The sequence below is a fragment of the Ylistrum balloti genome, unplaced genomic scaffold (assembly GCF_031769215.1).
Source record: "Ylistrum balloti isolate Yb309-2 unplaced genomic scaffold, AGI_CSIRO_Ybal_v1 Utg371198, whole genome shotgun sequence".
In the NCBI taxonomy this organism is placed as follows: Eukaryota; Metazoa; Mollusca; class Bivalvia; order Pectinida; family Pectinidae; genus Ylistrum; species Ylistrum balloti.
Window position 1 is genome coordinate 28018 of NW_026782652.1, and position 18242 is coordinate 46259.

The 18242-nt window shown below is 35.0% G+C and overlaps 1 protein-coding gene across 1 annotated transcript; it reads right to left on the minus strand.

The window, feature by feature from the left end:
- Positions 1-6644: 6644 nt before the first annotated feature.
- Positions 6645-12001, minus strand: LOC132561397 (uncharacterized). The gene is made up of 4 exons (XM_060226121.1): positions 11825-12001; positions 8091-8906; positions 7369-7473; positions 6645-7184 (listed from the first exon to the last, which is right to left on the minus strand). The coding sequence occupies exons 1-4, from the start codon at positions 11999-12001 to the stop codon at positions 6645-6647; spliced, it is 1638 nt and encodes a 545-aa protein (XP_060082104.1).
- Between the last annotated feature and the right edge of the window lie 6241 nt (positions 12002-18242).

The following is an 18242-nucleotide window of genomic DNA, read 5'->3' on the forward strand; positions in this document are numbered from 1 at the left end:
AGTTGCTGGAGGCCGACATCCAGGTAACACTATTTAGTATCATTCTTATCAAACTCCTGTCACTCTTTTGCATTTTTTTGGCTGTAGAACTAGTTTCCAAAATAGAAATATAGATAAGTAGAATGGTATTAGGTAACTCAGCTGCAAGAAATATACACGTATTTGCGAAAGACATATAAACGACTTGAGTGAACGCTTCTGAATTTTGCTGATAGCCATGCAACTTTTGCCGTTTCTTCATGTAGCTAAGATTTCTACAAATTCCACGCAACTCAAAAACCAACAGAAAAAAGCACGGAAAGCACTGAAGAAGCGCGGTTCTTAGCACGACTCCGTATTTATTTACGAAATACATCCATTGTCTAGTAGCAGATATAGATGTAAACATTGTGGTGATAAACTTATTCATAGAAAATTTGGATTCAACAACCAGGGAATCCATATTACAAAGCAAGATGAAGGACGGCGTGCAGGCTATGAGCGGAATACAAACACAGAGAATTGTGTACATGCGAACGTACTTCATTTTCCAATATAGGTGTACCTTCAAGGGAAACGATATGATAACAAATTTTTGAAAGGCGATTCCAAGCATGATAAGCACTGAAACACTATGAAAAATGTTTGACAAGATATCGTTACAGAGGACTATTAATATACATATATTGTAGGGTAAGAAATCATGTTTGTTGTCAAAAATTATAAAACAAAATAAAATTGACTGTGGACATATTATAGCAAGTGTGTCAAAAATGGACTTCATGCGTAGCAAGAAAACATTACAGTTTGTCGACATATGAGCAGAAAGAACGAGAAGTATAAATCCATTCGTTATTAAAGTAAAAATTCCAAAAGCTGGTATCATGTAATTATAATAATACACATTCCATGGTGTTTGCAGATATAGGGAATCAATACTGAAGACATATTCTCGTGTATAGTAGTATTCCTCACAGATGGAATCATACAATGCACTTCCATTGCAGTGCAACTCAAAGAATATCCATTTCGTAGCAAAAGTGCCAGGGTTCGTTGCTTCGAATTGTTTTAACAGATGAAAACAATTCCAATAGTTTGTACTCTTTGTATCGTTAAAAAAAGACTCGCATAGTCCTAACGCACGGCCATATTCTTCTGCACAGCTGGTATAGTCAGTTGTTGCATTTTGCAATATCAAATTGTCACAAATTTCCACCACTTTTGACAGCCATTTCAAAGTGTCTTGCATGAGCTCTAATGTCACTTGACCTAAGACCAAAAACAAGTGTGTGATGATATTCACACAAAATTCAAACCGTACATTTCCCGGTTTTTCTTCATTCCATTCTGTGCAAAACGAAACATTGATGTTTTCCATGATCGTTCTATCTTGAGGATATCTCTATGAGTATTCACCAGTGAAATCTGATAAAACCTTTTCTTACAAAAAGATTTTGAAAAAATATTATCGCATTTGCAGGTTCGATGACAATACGCTTAACAGTATCACTGTCAAATATTGTCATAAAATATTCATTCTGGTCTCGTCTTAAATAGGCCGGCGATGTTATAATTCATAAGCAAGACACGCCTACATATTGAACTTTTATAGCTCTCGTTCGCACGTGTTTAGTCAGACACGCCTTATGATGCAATATCGTAATGATTACGACTGTATCTTGTCATAATTACCATCTCTCATATTCAAGTATATATACGAAGGCTGATTGATAATTTGTGAGCCTTGTATTGATGAAGTTAAGCTGGTATACCCTTTTTTCAGCTCTAATATTCCCTTTGGTCAGTTTATGTTCGAAGAGGTAGTACACTAAAATTAACAAGGCAAATGACTTTCACAAAATGGACAAAATCGTTGAGAGAGCAGTGATTCAATATCTGCATAAAAAAGGTATAGCACCTAAGACTATCCATACTGATATGGTAGCAACACTAGGAAATGATGCCCCTTCGTATGTTACAATGAATAAGTGGATGGAGGAATTTAAGCTTGGCAGGCAGAGCCTTGGGGATGACGCCCGTCATGGAAGGCCTGTCACCGTTGCAACCTCGGAAATGGCCAAAGTCCATGCTATTGTTATGACGTACTGGCGAGTTACAGAGGGATATACAGCCAGTTGATATATCACAGGAAAGAACACATTCACTTCTAGGCGGAAAAAAGCGGAAAGGCGGACTTTGTTGCTTGCTAATTTGAACCTTTTAGAGGCAGATTCTTCTAACTTTCTGTAGAGTTTTGTGACTGTGAATGAAGCATGGGTCCATCATTTCACCCCTGAGGCCAAACAACTATCTCCGGCACCCACTTTTGGTCAGATCATGACGTCATTCATGCAGTAACGAACGTTCTGAACGGTCAAGAAAACGACTTCTGTAAAAGAGGCATAAAAACCCTTAAGAATTGCTGGCAATAGTGTATCGATTCTAAAGGGTATCATGGTGATATGTCCGCCAAATTTCAAAGGAGACTCACAACTGATCACTCCGTCCTGGTATATTACAACTGTCGTGGTATACACGCAAATCTTTACCAAACAAACGCTTTCACCTCCAAAAAATCTATTTTAAAGTTCACTCTTTGACCTATATGCTGTCCTTGAATTGAATATTTGTTCTTTTGTTCATTAATCTTCGTAAGTGATTTATTTTCAATGATTCCTAGGGAAATCTTAATCCTTGAGTTTTAAATATGCATACACTATATAAATTAGTATAAGTTGACTAAATGAGCAATATCTGTCTGCGAATATAAGTGCACATGTGGTGATATTTTTGGAAAAAATGAACCCGTAGAAAATACATATGTATTATTAAACTCTTACTGACTATTGCTCACTGTGATCAATGTGTCTTGTTTACTGTCTATTACTCACTGTCTACTGATTACTGTGTCTTGCTTACTGTCTATTGCACATGTTGATATTTTTGTCTACTGAAAAAAATGTGTCTTGTTTACTGTCTAACTGATTACTGTGTCTTGCTTACTGTCTGTTTCTCACTGTCTACCGTCTTGTTTACAGAAAATACATATGTATTATTAAACTCTGACCCGCTCACTGCCTATTGCTAAAGGAATACTAATCATAGCTTCTTGCTTACTGTCTATTGCTCACTGTCTACTGATTACTGTGTCTTGTTTACTGTCTATTGTTCACTGTCTACTGATTACTGTGTCTTGCTTACTGTCTGTTTCTCACTGTCTACTGATCAATGTGTCTTGTTTACTGTCTATTGTTCACTGTCTACTGATTACTGTGTCTTGCTTACTGTCTGTTTCTCACTGTCTACTGATTAATGTGTCTTGTTTACTGTCTATTGTTCACTGTCTACTGATTACTGTGTCTTGCTTACTGTCTATTGCTCACTGTCTACTGATTACTGTGTCTTGCTTACTGTCTATTTCTCACTGTCTACTGATTACTGTGTCTTGCTTACTGTCTATTGCTCACTGTCTACTGATTTCAGTGTCTTGCTTACTGTCTATTACTCACTGTCTACTGATTACTTTGCCTTGCTTACTGTCTATTGCTCACTGTCTACTGATTAATGTGTCTTGTTTACTGTCTATTGCTCACTGTCTACTGATTACTGTGTCTTGCTTACTGTCTATTGCTCACTGTCTACTGATTATAACGTCTTGCTTTTTTTTTGTATTTAAAAGAAAAAAGTCAAAAAAGGTATAGAAATACCGTGATAGTTTAACTGTGGTGTCTAATAGTGTAGAGGATGTACTTTGCTTTTTGATGAATAACAGTTTTATTCAACAAGTTTCCTACCTTTTCATACGACTATTTCTTCCCGAATTATCGTCCCTGACGAACGCAATGAAGTCTGGGATAATTGATATTTCCATTGCAAATGCAAATATCTGATTGGTAAAAGACGAATGGATATCAAAATTAATTTTCATTGGGGTGAACATATCTTTTATATGTTTACCTCGAGACTTTGACTGACCGTAATGTATGGTAATTCATTTTATATGTGCAGTGTACGGTACTCCGAAAAGTCATTTACGTTTTTAGTACATGAGTAAGAGGATTGGTCAATAAAATATTCCTTGTGGCTAGCCAGATGTTGAGTTTTTTGTTGTATACGGAATTCCATGGAGAAGCAATAAGTGCAACTTATACGTTAAATTTATATATACATCGCACTTGTCAGAAAACTGCAATCGGCAATTGAAGGGCGATAACTCTGTCCAAATGTCTACATTTAGTACTTGACAAATTTTCTTTGACGTTCCAGACAAAATGGTTTCTGTAGGGATGTCTTGTAAATCTTACAAATCTTATGAGTTCACATTACAAAGACAGATACCCATATTAGGTGGGGAACAGGGGACAATCGGGGGAGATGATAGTTGTAAGATTTCGGAGAAGGGCGTAGGATCCATAAGTAATTCAAATCATGGCTACATGTACATTTACACTAGGTGTTCACGACACTGGATATTGGTACTAAGCAAACGGCAATTTACAAAGGCGGCCCAACATCAAAGCGAAAGGAACATATAATGCTATTGTATTCACGTGACAAAAATGTTCAAGTGAGCAAACACTGGAATAGACTTTGTTTCTCATAGTGCAAAAAAACAGTATTCATATAGAATCAAAAACGTTCAACCATAACTGTTAGATCCTGAAGTGATATTGTAATGAACTTTATTTACTTGTAATCATAAATAGATTTATCTATCAAGTAAACCTCTTAATAATAAGTTATTATTAACAAAGTCAATCCTCAGTCCTTCTTAACAAATATTGTTACAAATTTTAAAATGAAATGCCGAATAATGAAAATAAATTTTGAAAATTTCATTTTTTTTTCGGAAGAAGAAAATTTATCTGTGTATTCGCGCAATGGTACATTGTAAATTCGTGAAACTGTTACCTGAAATCGCTATCAATGCTTTCTTTTCAGTGTATTCGGTTTCCTTCAAGATAAACGTTAACTACAATTGATATGGGACGATTACAACTTTTACTTGTGAGCAGTGTGTAATTTGGTCACATGGATTGCAACTAACATTGTTCTACCTTAAACACAGATATTTGATCGTCAATTTGAAATTTTCCGAAGCGAAAAAAAAGTGGTTGAATTTTCTTTTCATAAAAATTACAAATAAGGAGCCCCCGTGCGTTAACAGTCATCTGACAATAAAGACCTATATGTGATATAACATCAGTCTTTAGTAGGAACATTTATCAAAGGATTAAAAAAACATTTCGAATATCGCAACAGTAAAGACATTAAAAAATATTAATTTTAATTCTCAACATTAAATTCTCATAAAATATCATGTGCTATTCAGAGAAACCATGATTCCACAATCATGATTCAAAATGGCCACCAAATGTAATCCATGACATGTTATGTTTTATACAAATAGATAACAAAACATGGTAAACTTTATTTACAATTTATTTACGACGTAAAACATGAAGTTTTGAGCAGATAATGTATGCAAATATGACATAATATAATTATGAAATGACCAACAGTTAGGTGTTATTGTATGGTAGATTATGTAACAAATGAAGATAACATTTGAAAAGATACATATGGCATGTACAGGTGATATAAATGACATAGCTTTGGAGACAGTTGATAAATCAGTCAATGTTAATGCGACTCCTCCTATACATAAAATTTTCTGTAAATGAAAATGAATTTGAGTTTTCCATAAATCATTTCCATTCGATTATAAATCATTACTGACAGAGTAATACATGACGTGGCAATGTTTCGTGTACATCCGCCTGAGAATATACGATTTCCAAACTATCAATTCGGTTGTGGCATTTACAGTCTAATAAATTCCATATTTTACTATAGCTTTCAATTAGAAAATGTTGGGATGTGAAAACAGACTTGACCGCAAGACTGCAAAGAATAATAATAATAATGATATCAAGATAAAAAAAAAGCAGAAAATAAAAATAAGTGGTAGTGTTATGATGGGATGTTTATCGTTATAACAATAGAAACTGTGATGACCTTATTAGTATATCGATAAACATTCTTGCATGTAAATGTGATTCATAGCGCCATGACTGTCGTAAGTGTGCGGGTGGCGTATGTTTGTAACCTTGACTCATAGCACTGTAAATGTATGGATGGACCGCGCTATTTATTGCGTTCACTGGAGTATGTACACAATGAGATACAGGCATAGTCTATGTAGCACTTTTGCTAAAAAAAAAAAAAAAAAACCCAACAAAAAAAAAAAAAAAAAAAACACAACAACAACAATAACAACAACCAACATGTCAACATAATCATAATTCAAACTCAAAGTCAATAAAGCTAGGGCAAAATGTGAACAAAAGAAAGAAAGATTTACACGGAGACTCATGAAAAAGTACATGGAGAATAAGACCAGGAGTTCCGCAAGAGTAAGAATGTCTATATATCTAAGGACTTTCTTCTCTTACAAAACAAAAATTATCATCAATGTTCGCGATTGATTTATTTTCAAAGATTTCGCGGGTACACTTTATCAAGGAATATGTATAACCACAAATCAACTTATTATTTGAAAAGATCACATCGAATTTTAATATTTGTTGATTTCATGAGAATTTTCCTACCCGCGAAAATTGAGAAAAATCAAGGAACCCAACAACAATACGTTACCTGTCATATTACAAATCTTCTATCTTTTCATCTATTCGTCTATGACAAATCTGTGGTCTTATTCTTTCGTTTGGATCATAATTACTAAAGCAGCAATTTCCTGTTGCAAATTTTGTCTTGTCGAATTGAAACCAGTTTTTAAGCAGAATGTTTATCGCTGATTCATCATATTGATGACACTTTGCGTAAAGTGTCCCAGAAAAGTCAAAATCACAGTTTGTTTTGGCACCAGGTGGCGCTAGGCAAGCGGGATCCATTGTGCAAGAGAGTAGCTTTTGCATGAAATGTTTTCGGAGTTCCTCGGTGTTGTGCATGATCAGTGCATATATCTCAATGTGGGGCACTTCTGCTAACTTCTTCCGGTCTGTCTTGATGAATTTGTACATGTCGGGATGTGTTACGGCAAAACTTGTATATCCGGCGGCCTGGCCTATCACTAGTACGTCCGTGTCATGCGCTTTTGGTACCTGTGTCAGGAGCTTCTTTGTATTTTTAAGGCGCATATTATGATTCAACCATGTGATGTGCTCGAACTCTGTAACGGCGAGCTGCGGGAACAAACGTGATGATAGTATTGTCAGTGTGATGATAATTATTTTGTAAATGTAAAAACACATTACAGATCAGAACAACCGGTAACAGCGTTATTGCGGCGTGTTCAAAGAGAAAACGAACTGAACTGAAATTTGAATTTGAAGTATGTTATGGGTTCCATTACATGTAGCTACTTACGTGCATGACCAGTGGACGCCAGTGGAAGTTGGTTATATTCTTTACAAATTTTGGAAATACATCCACAAACAGGTCTCGCATCCGTACGTTACACATTGCTGCTAGCTGTAGAAGTAAAAAGCAAAGAAAATCAATATACACTTCTACTTAAACAATCGAAAAGTCTTCTAGATATTTTATACAAGTAAATATAAAACTGCATGAGGCTTTCTAGAAATTTCTGTCGTTCACAAACCATGGCATTTTAATATCTTGATATATAACATTGCCATACATGCTAAAACGCCCATTTTTTGGTTTCACTTTGACTAAATCTTCCTGCAGTTAGTATCATGAACGAAGTAGGGCAAGACTCGTTAAGCTTCTCCGCCCTTCTCGATTTTAACAAACATATCTAAAACTATTATAAGAAGCATCTGGTAATTTTAGGTTGAATCAAAATATTTCAGTCATGCATATAATTAAAGTATATATTTAGACCACTCCTATTATTTCATAATTAGCATGAAGTAGATTATTAACAACTATGCGAACACGACAATAATTATGTCGAAGTCAGTCGCTTTCGAATCGGCAAACTATATTCAAGTTCTTTTTTTTTGGTAATAAAATAGTTATTTAAACCTTGAAGGCGTGTATTTGGAATTATATTGGGTCTTAGTACTAGGCTAATGTAACAAATATTTTTATTTTTTCTATACATTTATAGAGTAAACACGTACCAATTTGTGCTGTCTTGGCTCGAGATCAATGTCATAAATGTATATCTTTTCTTTGGGTAGTAAACGTTGTACAGATACAATGAGCTGTTCTACTTTCAGAAGGTCCTTTTTAAGGGCCGCCGTCACAAGGTTAGGCAGACCATGGTCATGGGGTTTAACAACTTCACGGTAGTTCAAGGGTAGAGACTCCACCTTTTTTGCTGCCTCATTAATTTTCTCAACCTCCTTTACAGGTCCGATGTCATTAGGTACTATTGCTTTCTGCACGTGCGCGGCGGCCTGCTCGGGAGGATGGTCCTTCTTGATTTCATCATAAGTATCCTCCATTATGTTTGCTATCTCTTTTTGTATTTCCTTATCCGCCACAATGTTGTTCTGATTCTCCAGAAAATCGTCCTCCAGATCAACAATTTTTTCAAACGGCCCGTGATCTTCTTCGACAGGAAATTCCTTCGGTTCCTCCTGAAGCACTCGCGTATCTTGATTTTCATCAACGATTTGCTCGTGTGTTTCTTTTAAAATTTTATCTTGCTCAATAGCATTTTGTACAATTTCGTCTTGTTGTGCCCTGTTGTTGTTTTCCCCTTTAAAAAGCCTATCAGCTATCTCTTTCGCTTGCTTCTCCACAAATTGTTCGTGCTCATTGACCTGGTTGTCGTCATTGTTATCTAGAATTCGACCACCAGGGGGCTCTTGGTGTCTAGGAGGTTCCAGTGGGGCCTGTTTCTCAGGTGGTGACTGTGCTTTCTGATCTTGAACATGGATGCTGTCCTTTACAGGAATGTCGTTTTGTTTTATTTCTTCTATATGATGGGCCTGAAACCAAAACGAGACTCACATCAGCATTTGAAAGCAACAAAGTCTACATAACAATAAAACCTAAGAACCATTGAAGTGACCACACTTTTATCTAAACTTGTAATTCTCAACGATATTTTTTCATGTGGTCGAAACCATGGCATCTATAGACCCCGTCTACGCAAACATCACCGTTTGGAATCATGGCCGTATTTCCGCCGATCTCTGGAGAGATGCGTGCACGTCCAGTTGCATGTCATTAAACAAGTAAAAAAAACATGTGAACATATTCGTTATCCAGACTCAATTTCAATAAAACTTCGGCAAAAATTTGAACAAAAGAACGATACACACGGACTCGAAACAAGTTTTGAATCAAGACCATAATTATGGTTTGATTGCTCTGTGTCGGAAGCCTTTTTCTATAGCTCTCTTATATAAATCTCTAGCCAGTGAGCTTTGTTAATTATACCAACTTTATTGATGAGAAATGACAAAAGTGTCAGTTTTTGTCTTTAAATTCCGTTGATTTTTTTTTACTCAATCAGCAAAACAATCACCAATATATATATGTAATACACGTTATTAAATTAAAATGCTCATACCGCATGTATTTTGTATATTTAAAAAAAATTACTGTAAAATCATCCATTTTCGTTGGATTTTATTTTCCTTAGATTCGTACACGAAACGATAAACGAATAAAAACTGACATGGATTACAATACTAGCATATTTCCTGAGAATGTTTTACCCATGAAATCAAGTAAGTATATGTACTAACAAGAGATCCCAGAGGGATCTTGGCGCCCACCATTTGAGGATCTATTTTCAGTTCTTGAAGATTTGTTTATTTTTTGTTTGTTTGTTACAGGTGTTGTAAATGTTCATGAACTGGTCTTCATTGAATGTACTCAATGATGGCACAAGATATTTTTTTTATTAAGCACCTTTTAGCAAATATCATTTGAAAAAGATCCCAAAGTATTATTAGATAGCAGTCAGTTACAGGTGGATAATGGACAATATGTTTGTGCTGTATTACTGTCGACATCCAAGATGGCTTGATTTCAAATCAGTCCAAAAAAGGTACAATGCACAACTAGGGACCAAGGGGAAACTGCATATGAAATTTGAGAAAGATCCTTCCAGTACTTTTCCAGAAATAGCGATAACAAGAATTGTTTACGGACGGACGGACGGACCACGGACCACGGACGCATGGCGATTTGAATACCCCACCATCTGATGATGGTGGGCTAATAAAAACTATGCTCTTGAATAACCACGAAATTGAGTCCCCATAAAAATATGTGATTTTACAGTAATACGTGAGATAAAAGAATGCTCACGATTTCATCAGCATGGATTGTTCAATTAAGACTACAGCTGACGTAAGAAAATATCAATTGAGGAAAACTAGGTACAGGCTGATAATGAGCAGGCCAGCTAATAACCAGGAAGAGGTTTAATCTGGAAATAGTTATCACCATAGAAACATGCATATACGGTATACTGTATATAATGTTATTTTGAGGGGCTATATTTTCGGGGTTTTTTGAGGTTTATTTTCGGATATTTTCCAGAAGGGAATACAATTACGAAAAACAAAGATCTTGAAAATAAAATTTACTATCGAAAAATTTGGTAAAAGTTATATCTTCAAGGAAAATTATATGCATTTGTCCTTATTCTTTGACAAAAAAAAAAAAAAAAAACTGAAAAAAATATTGGTTTTAATTTTAAAGTTACATACCATAAATAACCAACAGAGTAGTTATTGATCTGTAGTATTCGTACGTCAAAAGTATAATCTGCTTTGAATGATCAACGCTTTAACAGACAAATACGATCAAGTTACTGTCGATAATCCGCCATTGTATCATGCCGTCGATGTAATGAAACAAGAACGAGAAGGTTGAAAGGTCATTGATTAGAACGGTTAGTTTCATAAAATCGATATTTCTTGTTCGCTTCTGGGATTGGGGTAAAGTTTATCTTAATATATAACTTGGAAAAAGAACAAATTTGTGTAGTTTATGTTTAGATTTAGTTCTTAATTGTAATTAATTTAAATTTGTAATTGAAACATTCCAGAAATGAGAGGCCGAATTTAACATTCTCCTGTACTATAGAACCTTTTGTTGAAGTCGATAAATTAATTAATCACATAATCATATTGTTATCCTGTAAATTCGCCCATGTATTGTGTATATGTCACTAGTATGATATACCCAAGGACAATTTCCATTGGCTGATCTATTGTGTTGTCATGATATAGACATTTACGTTACATTTTTACTTCAAAACTGACAAAATATATTTTTATTGTGAGTGTAATAAAAGTACTGTATCTTTTTTTTTAATTTCATGTAAGATTTCTTGAAATTTTTATCAAAGTTTTAATTTTTGCTTGCCAAGGATCGAAAAAGTAAAAAGGCTCATTAAATCTTCAATGATATAAAACATGCTATATTCTATATTTATGAACTAAAGGCACGATCGTAATACCACGGATATATTCCGGGGTCAATATATGCTTGCTCTGGTCAGGATGGAGCGGGGAATGGGAGTTGGGGGTTGGGGGATGGGGTGGGGTTAGGGATGGGAGTGATGATTAATTTATAAAAAGTAGCAACAGGTTTTAAACATGAAACTCTCTGTTATAATTTTACTTCCAATGACGTTATCCCTTCTAACCCCCCCCCTCCACACACACACCTCTCTCTCTCTCCCCTCCTCCCCCCTTCTCTTTAAAAATATATTTAGCCAATATTTATGTAAATTATTGATGACTTGATATTGTGATGTTTTTGTTTTGTAATGTATTGAGAAAAGGACAACTATAAGTTGAAATAACTTGTGCCTGATCCTTTTGTAAATAATTTATAATAAAATATGTTTAATTCATTGATCATTTTCTACAAATATATTTACCTGGAATATCTCTCGGTAAATTGAATGAATGGCTATTCCAAGAATAATCAACACCACATATTTAAGTATTCTCTTATAACTTAATCTTTTCACACGGAAAGCAGAGCTTGTCATATGTACAGCCCCTCCTAGTTCGAGGTTACCCAGTGGGTCACGTTGATGCTTTTTCCTCAACATAGTCTTATGTACTGAGATTACCGCGTCCGTCCTGAGATATTCTAAACTTCCCGTACACGTCTTTGATGATATTCCGTATTTCTGTGTTCACACGAAACGTCCCGTACTTCTCTTGAAATATAATACGTAGATGCACGTCTCCTAATTACGAGTATGAAATCGTACACGTGTCATCACAGTCTAACGGTAATCACAGATCCGTACTCCAAATTACAGGTAAGCATCCGTACTCGAATTTACTACCGTGTCACTAGTACTCCAAAACGGTACACAATCCTGTACTCTTGTTCAGTGTTAAGATTCTGTACCTGTTCTCAGATATATGAAAGTTAATCAAAATTCAAAAATTTCCAACTGCTAATAAAAATCTCGGTAAAAATACACAGTCAATATTACTTCACACAAGACAAATGTCCACTTTTTAAACCTAAACCAAAGTTTCTGCGCTCAAGAGCAATTAAAATTTCGATGCTCTCAAAGATTTTGTTATAATTGTCTCTTTTACTGTAAAAGTTTATCATTTGGTCGAAAAAGGAACATCAACAGTTCACACATTTTACACCAGTTTATTTCGTGTAACATGACAATGTTAAAGGCTATCCGGTCGATAACGACTGTATAATTCGGGCTAGTCAGGTATATGTGGCATTCGATTTAAGACGTGTCCTCGTTGTAACAGATGGCTCTCAAATCTGAGGTTTAAACAAAAATCACAAATCGATCTGTTTTGTACGACGAAGTCTGTACAGGTAAATATTATTGAATAGACGTCTTTCTTAATTGTCAAGTTCTGGAGTTTAAATACGCGAATTTCGTCTGACCAGCAGCCGTACCCAGCCGATATTTTGATCGTCACTGTGACGTAATTCAAAAAGCATCAACTCTTCTTGAAATTAGTGAATCGGCGTCTCCGTACTAGTCACAGAAACTGGAATCTCCTCTAACTTCTACACCAGACGTTCGATATTTTGACGGACAGATGTCTCGTGTAGCGGTTTAAACAATGTCTTATTTCATTACGACATATATCACTGGTACACAGGTAAATTAAAACTGGACCTGAAAACTGGAATTTAGATATGATATTAAGTGATTTTCAATGAAATGTGATTACATTTTAAAAGTACTTCACCACACAATTTGATTGTTAAATATCAATTGATTAACTTAACATTTCTTAGCATTAGTGAATCGAAGGAGGTAAGATAGTAAAAATATCCCAAGTGGCTTCTAGAATCTACCCGACTCTAAAATGTACCTTTGTGACTTATCAAATCTGAGGTATCATCCTGAGACAGATTTGAGACGCGTAAATTAACAGTTCAGGGTTCAAATTGATATTTAGAGTTTCTTATAATGTTTGAAAAGTTTTCACTACAGCAAATAATGGGGAAGATTGGTCATCGACTTACATTGACTTAAGTTTGAATCTGAAACATCTGTCCGACAAAATGTCTTACGTCGGGTGTAAGAGCCAGATGGATCTCGGCCTGCAGTAAGAGATGTCTCGTGTGACGTGCAGATTTTATTTAATCAATACCTTTGCATTGTTCAACAGAAATTTCTCCGCTGATCAAATTGATCTTTCACAGTGTTTATGGCTGTACTGAGCAACAGTTTAATAAGTCCTATTGTATCTGGTGATCGATATACATTATTCATCACATAATCCGCAGGTTTTGCATAGAGTTCGTAACGCAATTTTCTTTTAAACATCACCACTGTAATGTACCCAAAGACACTTTCTTTGGTTGCGCCAGTCAGAAATCGATTGTGATGTCATAATCAAGACAATGACGTTACGTCATGAATTGAGAATTACGAAAAAAAAATTACTGCCTCCGTTTGATTTATCCTGCATATATTTACTTGAAAACCTGTCACGCGTTATATGATAAAAATATATTGAATTTGTTTTCATTTCAATGAGATCTCATGAAACTTGTCTCGAAGTTTAAAGTTTTGCTCGCCAAGGCATGCGAAATTTTAAAAGTACTTTTAAAAATATTCATAATTAAAGAAAATTAATTATATATTATGTTTGTATTCAAATTAAAAAAAATTATTAAAATGTATGCGGCATCTAGAAGATATCTATATGTATAATTATACACGATCTTCTATGACTTTACATCATATTCTACATATATCTATAACCTCTTCTGTTACGTCGTAATTCATTCTGCGAATATATGACGTCATTCCGTTATTTAAGTGACGTCACGTTAAACTATATTGCGCTTGTGTAATAATCCCATCCCGGAGCCGGACAGATTGTCTGGAGAACTCCCTTCAGAGGATCATGGTTCATTTGGATGCTATTTCACCTCAATTTCCTCGCTTGAGCCTCACCATTGAAGGTAATGTAATTCAATGTGATGACGAGTGTGCCGAGTAACACAGGACATGAGAGTTATGTTAGCTGGTGATAATGATACTACAGGAAGCAAGGTGTTTCGTTACGATATAACACATAGTCAACTGCTGTTACTAACTATAGTGTACAAAATATTTGATAAACTTCTACCAGAGTTGTCGTTCCTTTATAGTCACAATACACATCTATGTAACGACCCACAACAGTTTACCTCGTGCAAGGCTAAGGCGGCATCCCAGACAACACCAACGAAGGACACGGCTGAGCGTAAAAAAAGCAAACAATCATGAAAAAACAACATTTGAGCTTTCGGGAGGTGTTGTGTCGATATTGTAGCCATCAGCTGTCACTGATATTACCGTATATTAATATGTATCTCGAGATCACGTCAGTGGTTGAAAAAATGAGAAGTACAAATTGTAAAAACAACGGATGCTGACTGTTTACTCAAAATTAATCTTCCGCAATAAAATCCATGCCGTTTATAACCATTTATATTTATGAAGTCATTTCCCAGAGGAACAAACACCTCTTTTCAAAATAATAATACAAATAAAAAAACATTAAAGAATGAAATCTTTTGTTATTTGATACAAATATTTTTTTTCATGAATCTGTGAAATGGCGTGAACCATTTACAGTGGGTGTTATTTGGGTACCGCAAAGCACTCTGGGAGAGATTGATATCAGGTATCACTGCTGTTCGGAATTCCTACAGTCAGAAAAAAAAGAATATATATATACTATGCAAAATGCACACATCCTAGACGGTTTAGGATTTTAGATATTTGAGCTATAAACCCAGACTCTTAAACAGTCAATTATCTATATCCATTTTGGCACTTGAGATTTTTATATATAAATATATATATTAGTCTGAAGAAAATGTAATATATGTGGAACGCTGTTTGAAGTCAAAATTACCGGAAAGTGGTCTAAAAAGTTCAAGTTGGTCTTAAAATTCCAAACAGCTATATATAGTTAATATTATACTCTGTAGACAATAGCTAAAATGTCAAATTTTTAATATTCCAAATTGTTGTCTAAGTTTAAATTGTTCAGCGAGTGTTAATCTCATCGACTGATACATATACACACATATATTTGTATAACATTTATTCTATTTTCTAGTTGAAATTTGTTCAATTTCAGGCGATGGGAGACAACTCAACGACATTTTCACCGATGTACATCTGTCGTCTCAGTCAATGGACGTATTGTTGAAGACTTGATTAAAATAATTCGAAGATTTTTTCATTTGATTTCCGACAATTATAGTTATTTATTACATATATTTATCTGCTAAATTCTTTATGATTCCGAAAGCAAAGCCGACTGAGTGAAAGCGACATATTGTTATATAAAAAATCTTGTTGTAACAAGAAGATTAAAAAAAAGTATCATGAAATGATCTTTAAGTGGATCATATAGGTTATTTTAGAGAGAGAAAGAGAAGGGGAGGGAGGAGCTGTTGTAACCCAATTCGAAAAACGCAAGTTCACGTCATATGCGCGTGCTGTTGTACTTTTAAATTCCGTTGGTACACATACGCGCCTGTGTGAAGGGATGACTTAATTAGAGCGAATCACTGCTTCAGTGTTGTAGTTACCTCCCTTTATGTGTGTCGCTACCACAGCAGCTATTTATAACATCACAATGATACCGTAACTTATTAGATTAGCAGAAATCTTTTCTTTTGTCTGTTGCACCACATAGCATTCTAGCACTCAGACACATTAGCACTACTTTATCTTGCCAAGCAGGTTACAGGCAGGTATCCATGGCAAGGCAGGAAATACTGAGACGAGCACTGGGCGAGAGGGACGTTGGGTACTTAAATAGTTCTAAGCCTGAAAAAGTGGTAACGAGGCTGAAAGAAGGGTAAAATACAGAGAGCGAGAAGTGTCATGACTGACAAGTGATATGTATTTGGCGATATAGAGAATGAGGAGTGTAAGCGAAGCGATGAGGAATGAGTCTGGGGTTTTTAACGCCCTATCAACAGCTTTGGTCATTTAAGGACAACCTCTCTATGTATGTAGATTTGTGCACGTGATGTGTGTGTATATATGGGTAGCTGTGATATGATCGTGGTAGCCTCGTTGTGATAGTGCTGAACTGAATTTTAGTTTATAGTGCTAGCATAATGAAATATACTGACGAAGATCTCCAGAACAACACCTAACCCGGTCACAGTTAGAAGCATTCAGGAGTATAAGTATAGAAAAGTCTTTTCCCTGTATGATCGTGATATGTACCATGCCGTATACAATCTCTGTCTCGGCTGCTGATATCAAGTAGGATCATATTGCTGGCTGCTATTTTTAGCTCACAACAGATTTAAAATTGCTTATCCTAACTCATAGAGAGCGGTTTTCCATCACCAATTTGTGCACAGTACAATGTTCATCAGGTTGACACTAGTTGCTGACTGTCCTAACAAGGAGTCATTTTCTTAACTCTCTCCTCTGTGTCGGGATTCCTTAAAAGGATCGACTTCTACTAACGACAACAACTCGCTCTTCAACCTGATTGGCAGATTGACTCTCCAGGAGTACAACCTCTTTCACCCTATACACATTTTCGACTATTGTACGAAATTCACTTATGAATCATTTCGTTTATCATGACAATATACGGCAAAATCATTAATTATCGGGGGAAATTTATTTTCGTTGATTTCACGGATACTTTTAATCCACGAATTTGTATGTCAACGAACTGATAAAAATAGTACAGGTAGATTTATATGGCTATATCTATCCATGAAATATAATGTCAACGAAATACAGAGTTTTTGATAAACCATGAAAATTGGGCTCCCAAAAATATATGATTTCACAGCACATTTGTTGGAAGTAAGTACAAGATGGACCCCAGATGTTTTATATTTTGGTTTTAAGGTTGTAACTTGTGATGAAACTTTATCATTATGATTTGGAAAGCATACAGGAATTGATGGAAAGGAAATACGCTTCACATTAAAAAAAAAAAAAAAAAAAAAAAAAAAAAAAAAAAAAAAAAAAAAAAAAAAAAACCCAAACAAACAAACAAACAAACTTCAAAGCCACAAGATAGACAAAGAAGGAAATGGTGACCACTTTTTGGCAACCTGTAGCCCACTTGCATTTATATCAAGTGTAATTACATTTAGAAAAACACTTCATTGCTTAAATACCCCGAGATGCTTGTTACAACTTGAAGGGCGAGATGTTATATAACTACATGTTGTTACAAATGTGTTTGTAAATTTATGTGAAAAAAAATGAAAAATTAACGTTAAATTCCTATTGAACTTAAAATTGATTGTTTGTGTTTTCTTCTATTCAATGTTTCCAACAGTAAATATACATGGATATTATGATATAAACTAAGGAATATATACATATATATTCTTTTGTCAATTCACCAATTTTATCTTTTTTACATGCATTTCATAAAATTCAACACTTTATATACAGTTTAGAATGGTATATATAGTATTTATCTTAAACAGAGTTACGGTTCTTTGCGGTCAACTGATCCACCTCACTATTAAGACCACCTCGCTATTAAGACCACTTTTGTCCAGTCCCCAAAGTGGTCTTAATAGCGAGGTTTTACTGTATATATGTTAAAAAATCCAGGCTATTTCACCCTTAAACTTGCGCGATTTGTAAGATTTGCGGTGATGAATTCTATCTTATGATAATAATGTCCAGTTCTTGAAATTAATATGTTGCTATGATAAATGTATCGGTTACTTGTATATCTTGTGTAGTGAATATCCCACACTGTAACACACATTATGAACGACCCTAGGTCGGTATATTCGATAAGTGTAACACTTTTCTCCATTGTTTATAGATGACGGGGACGTATTCC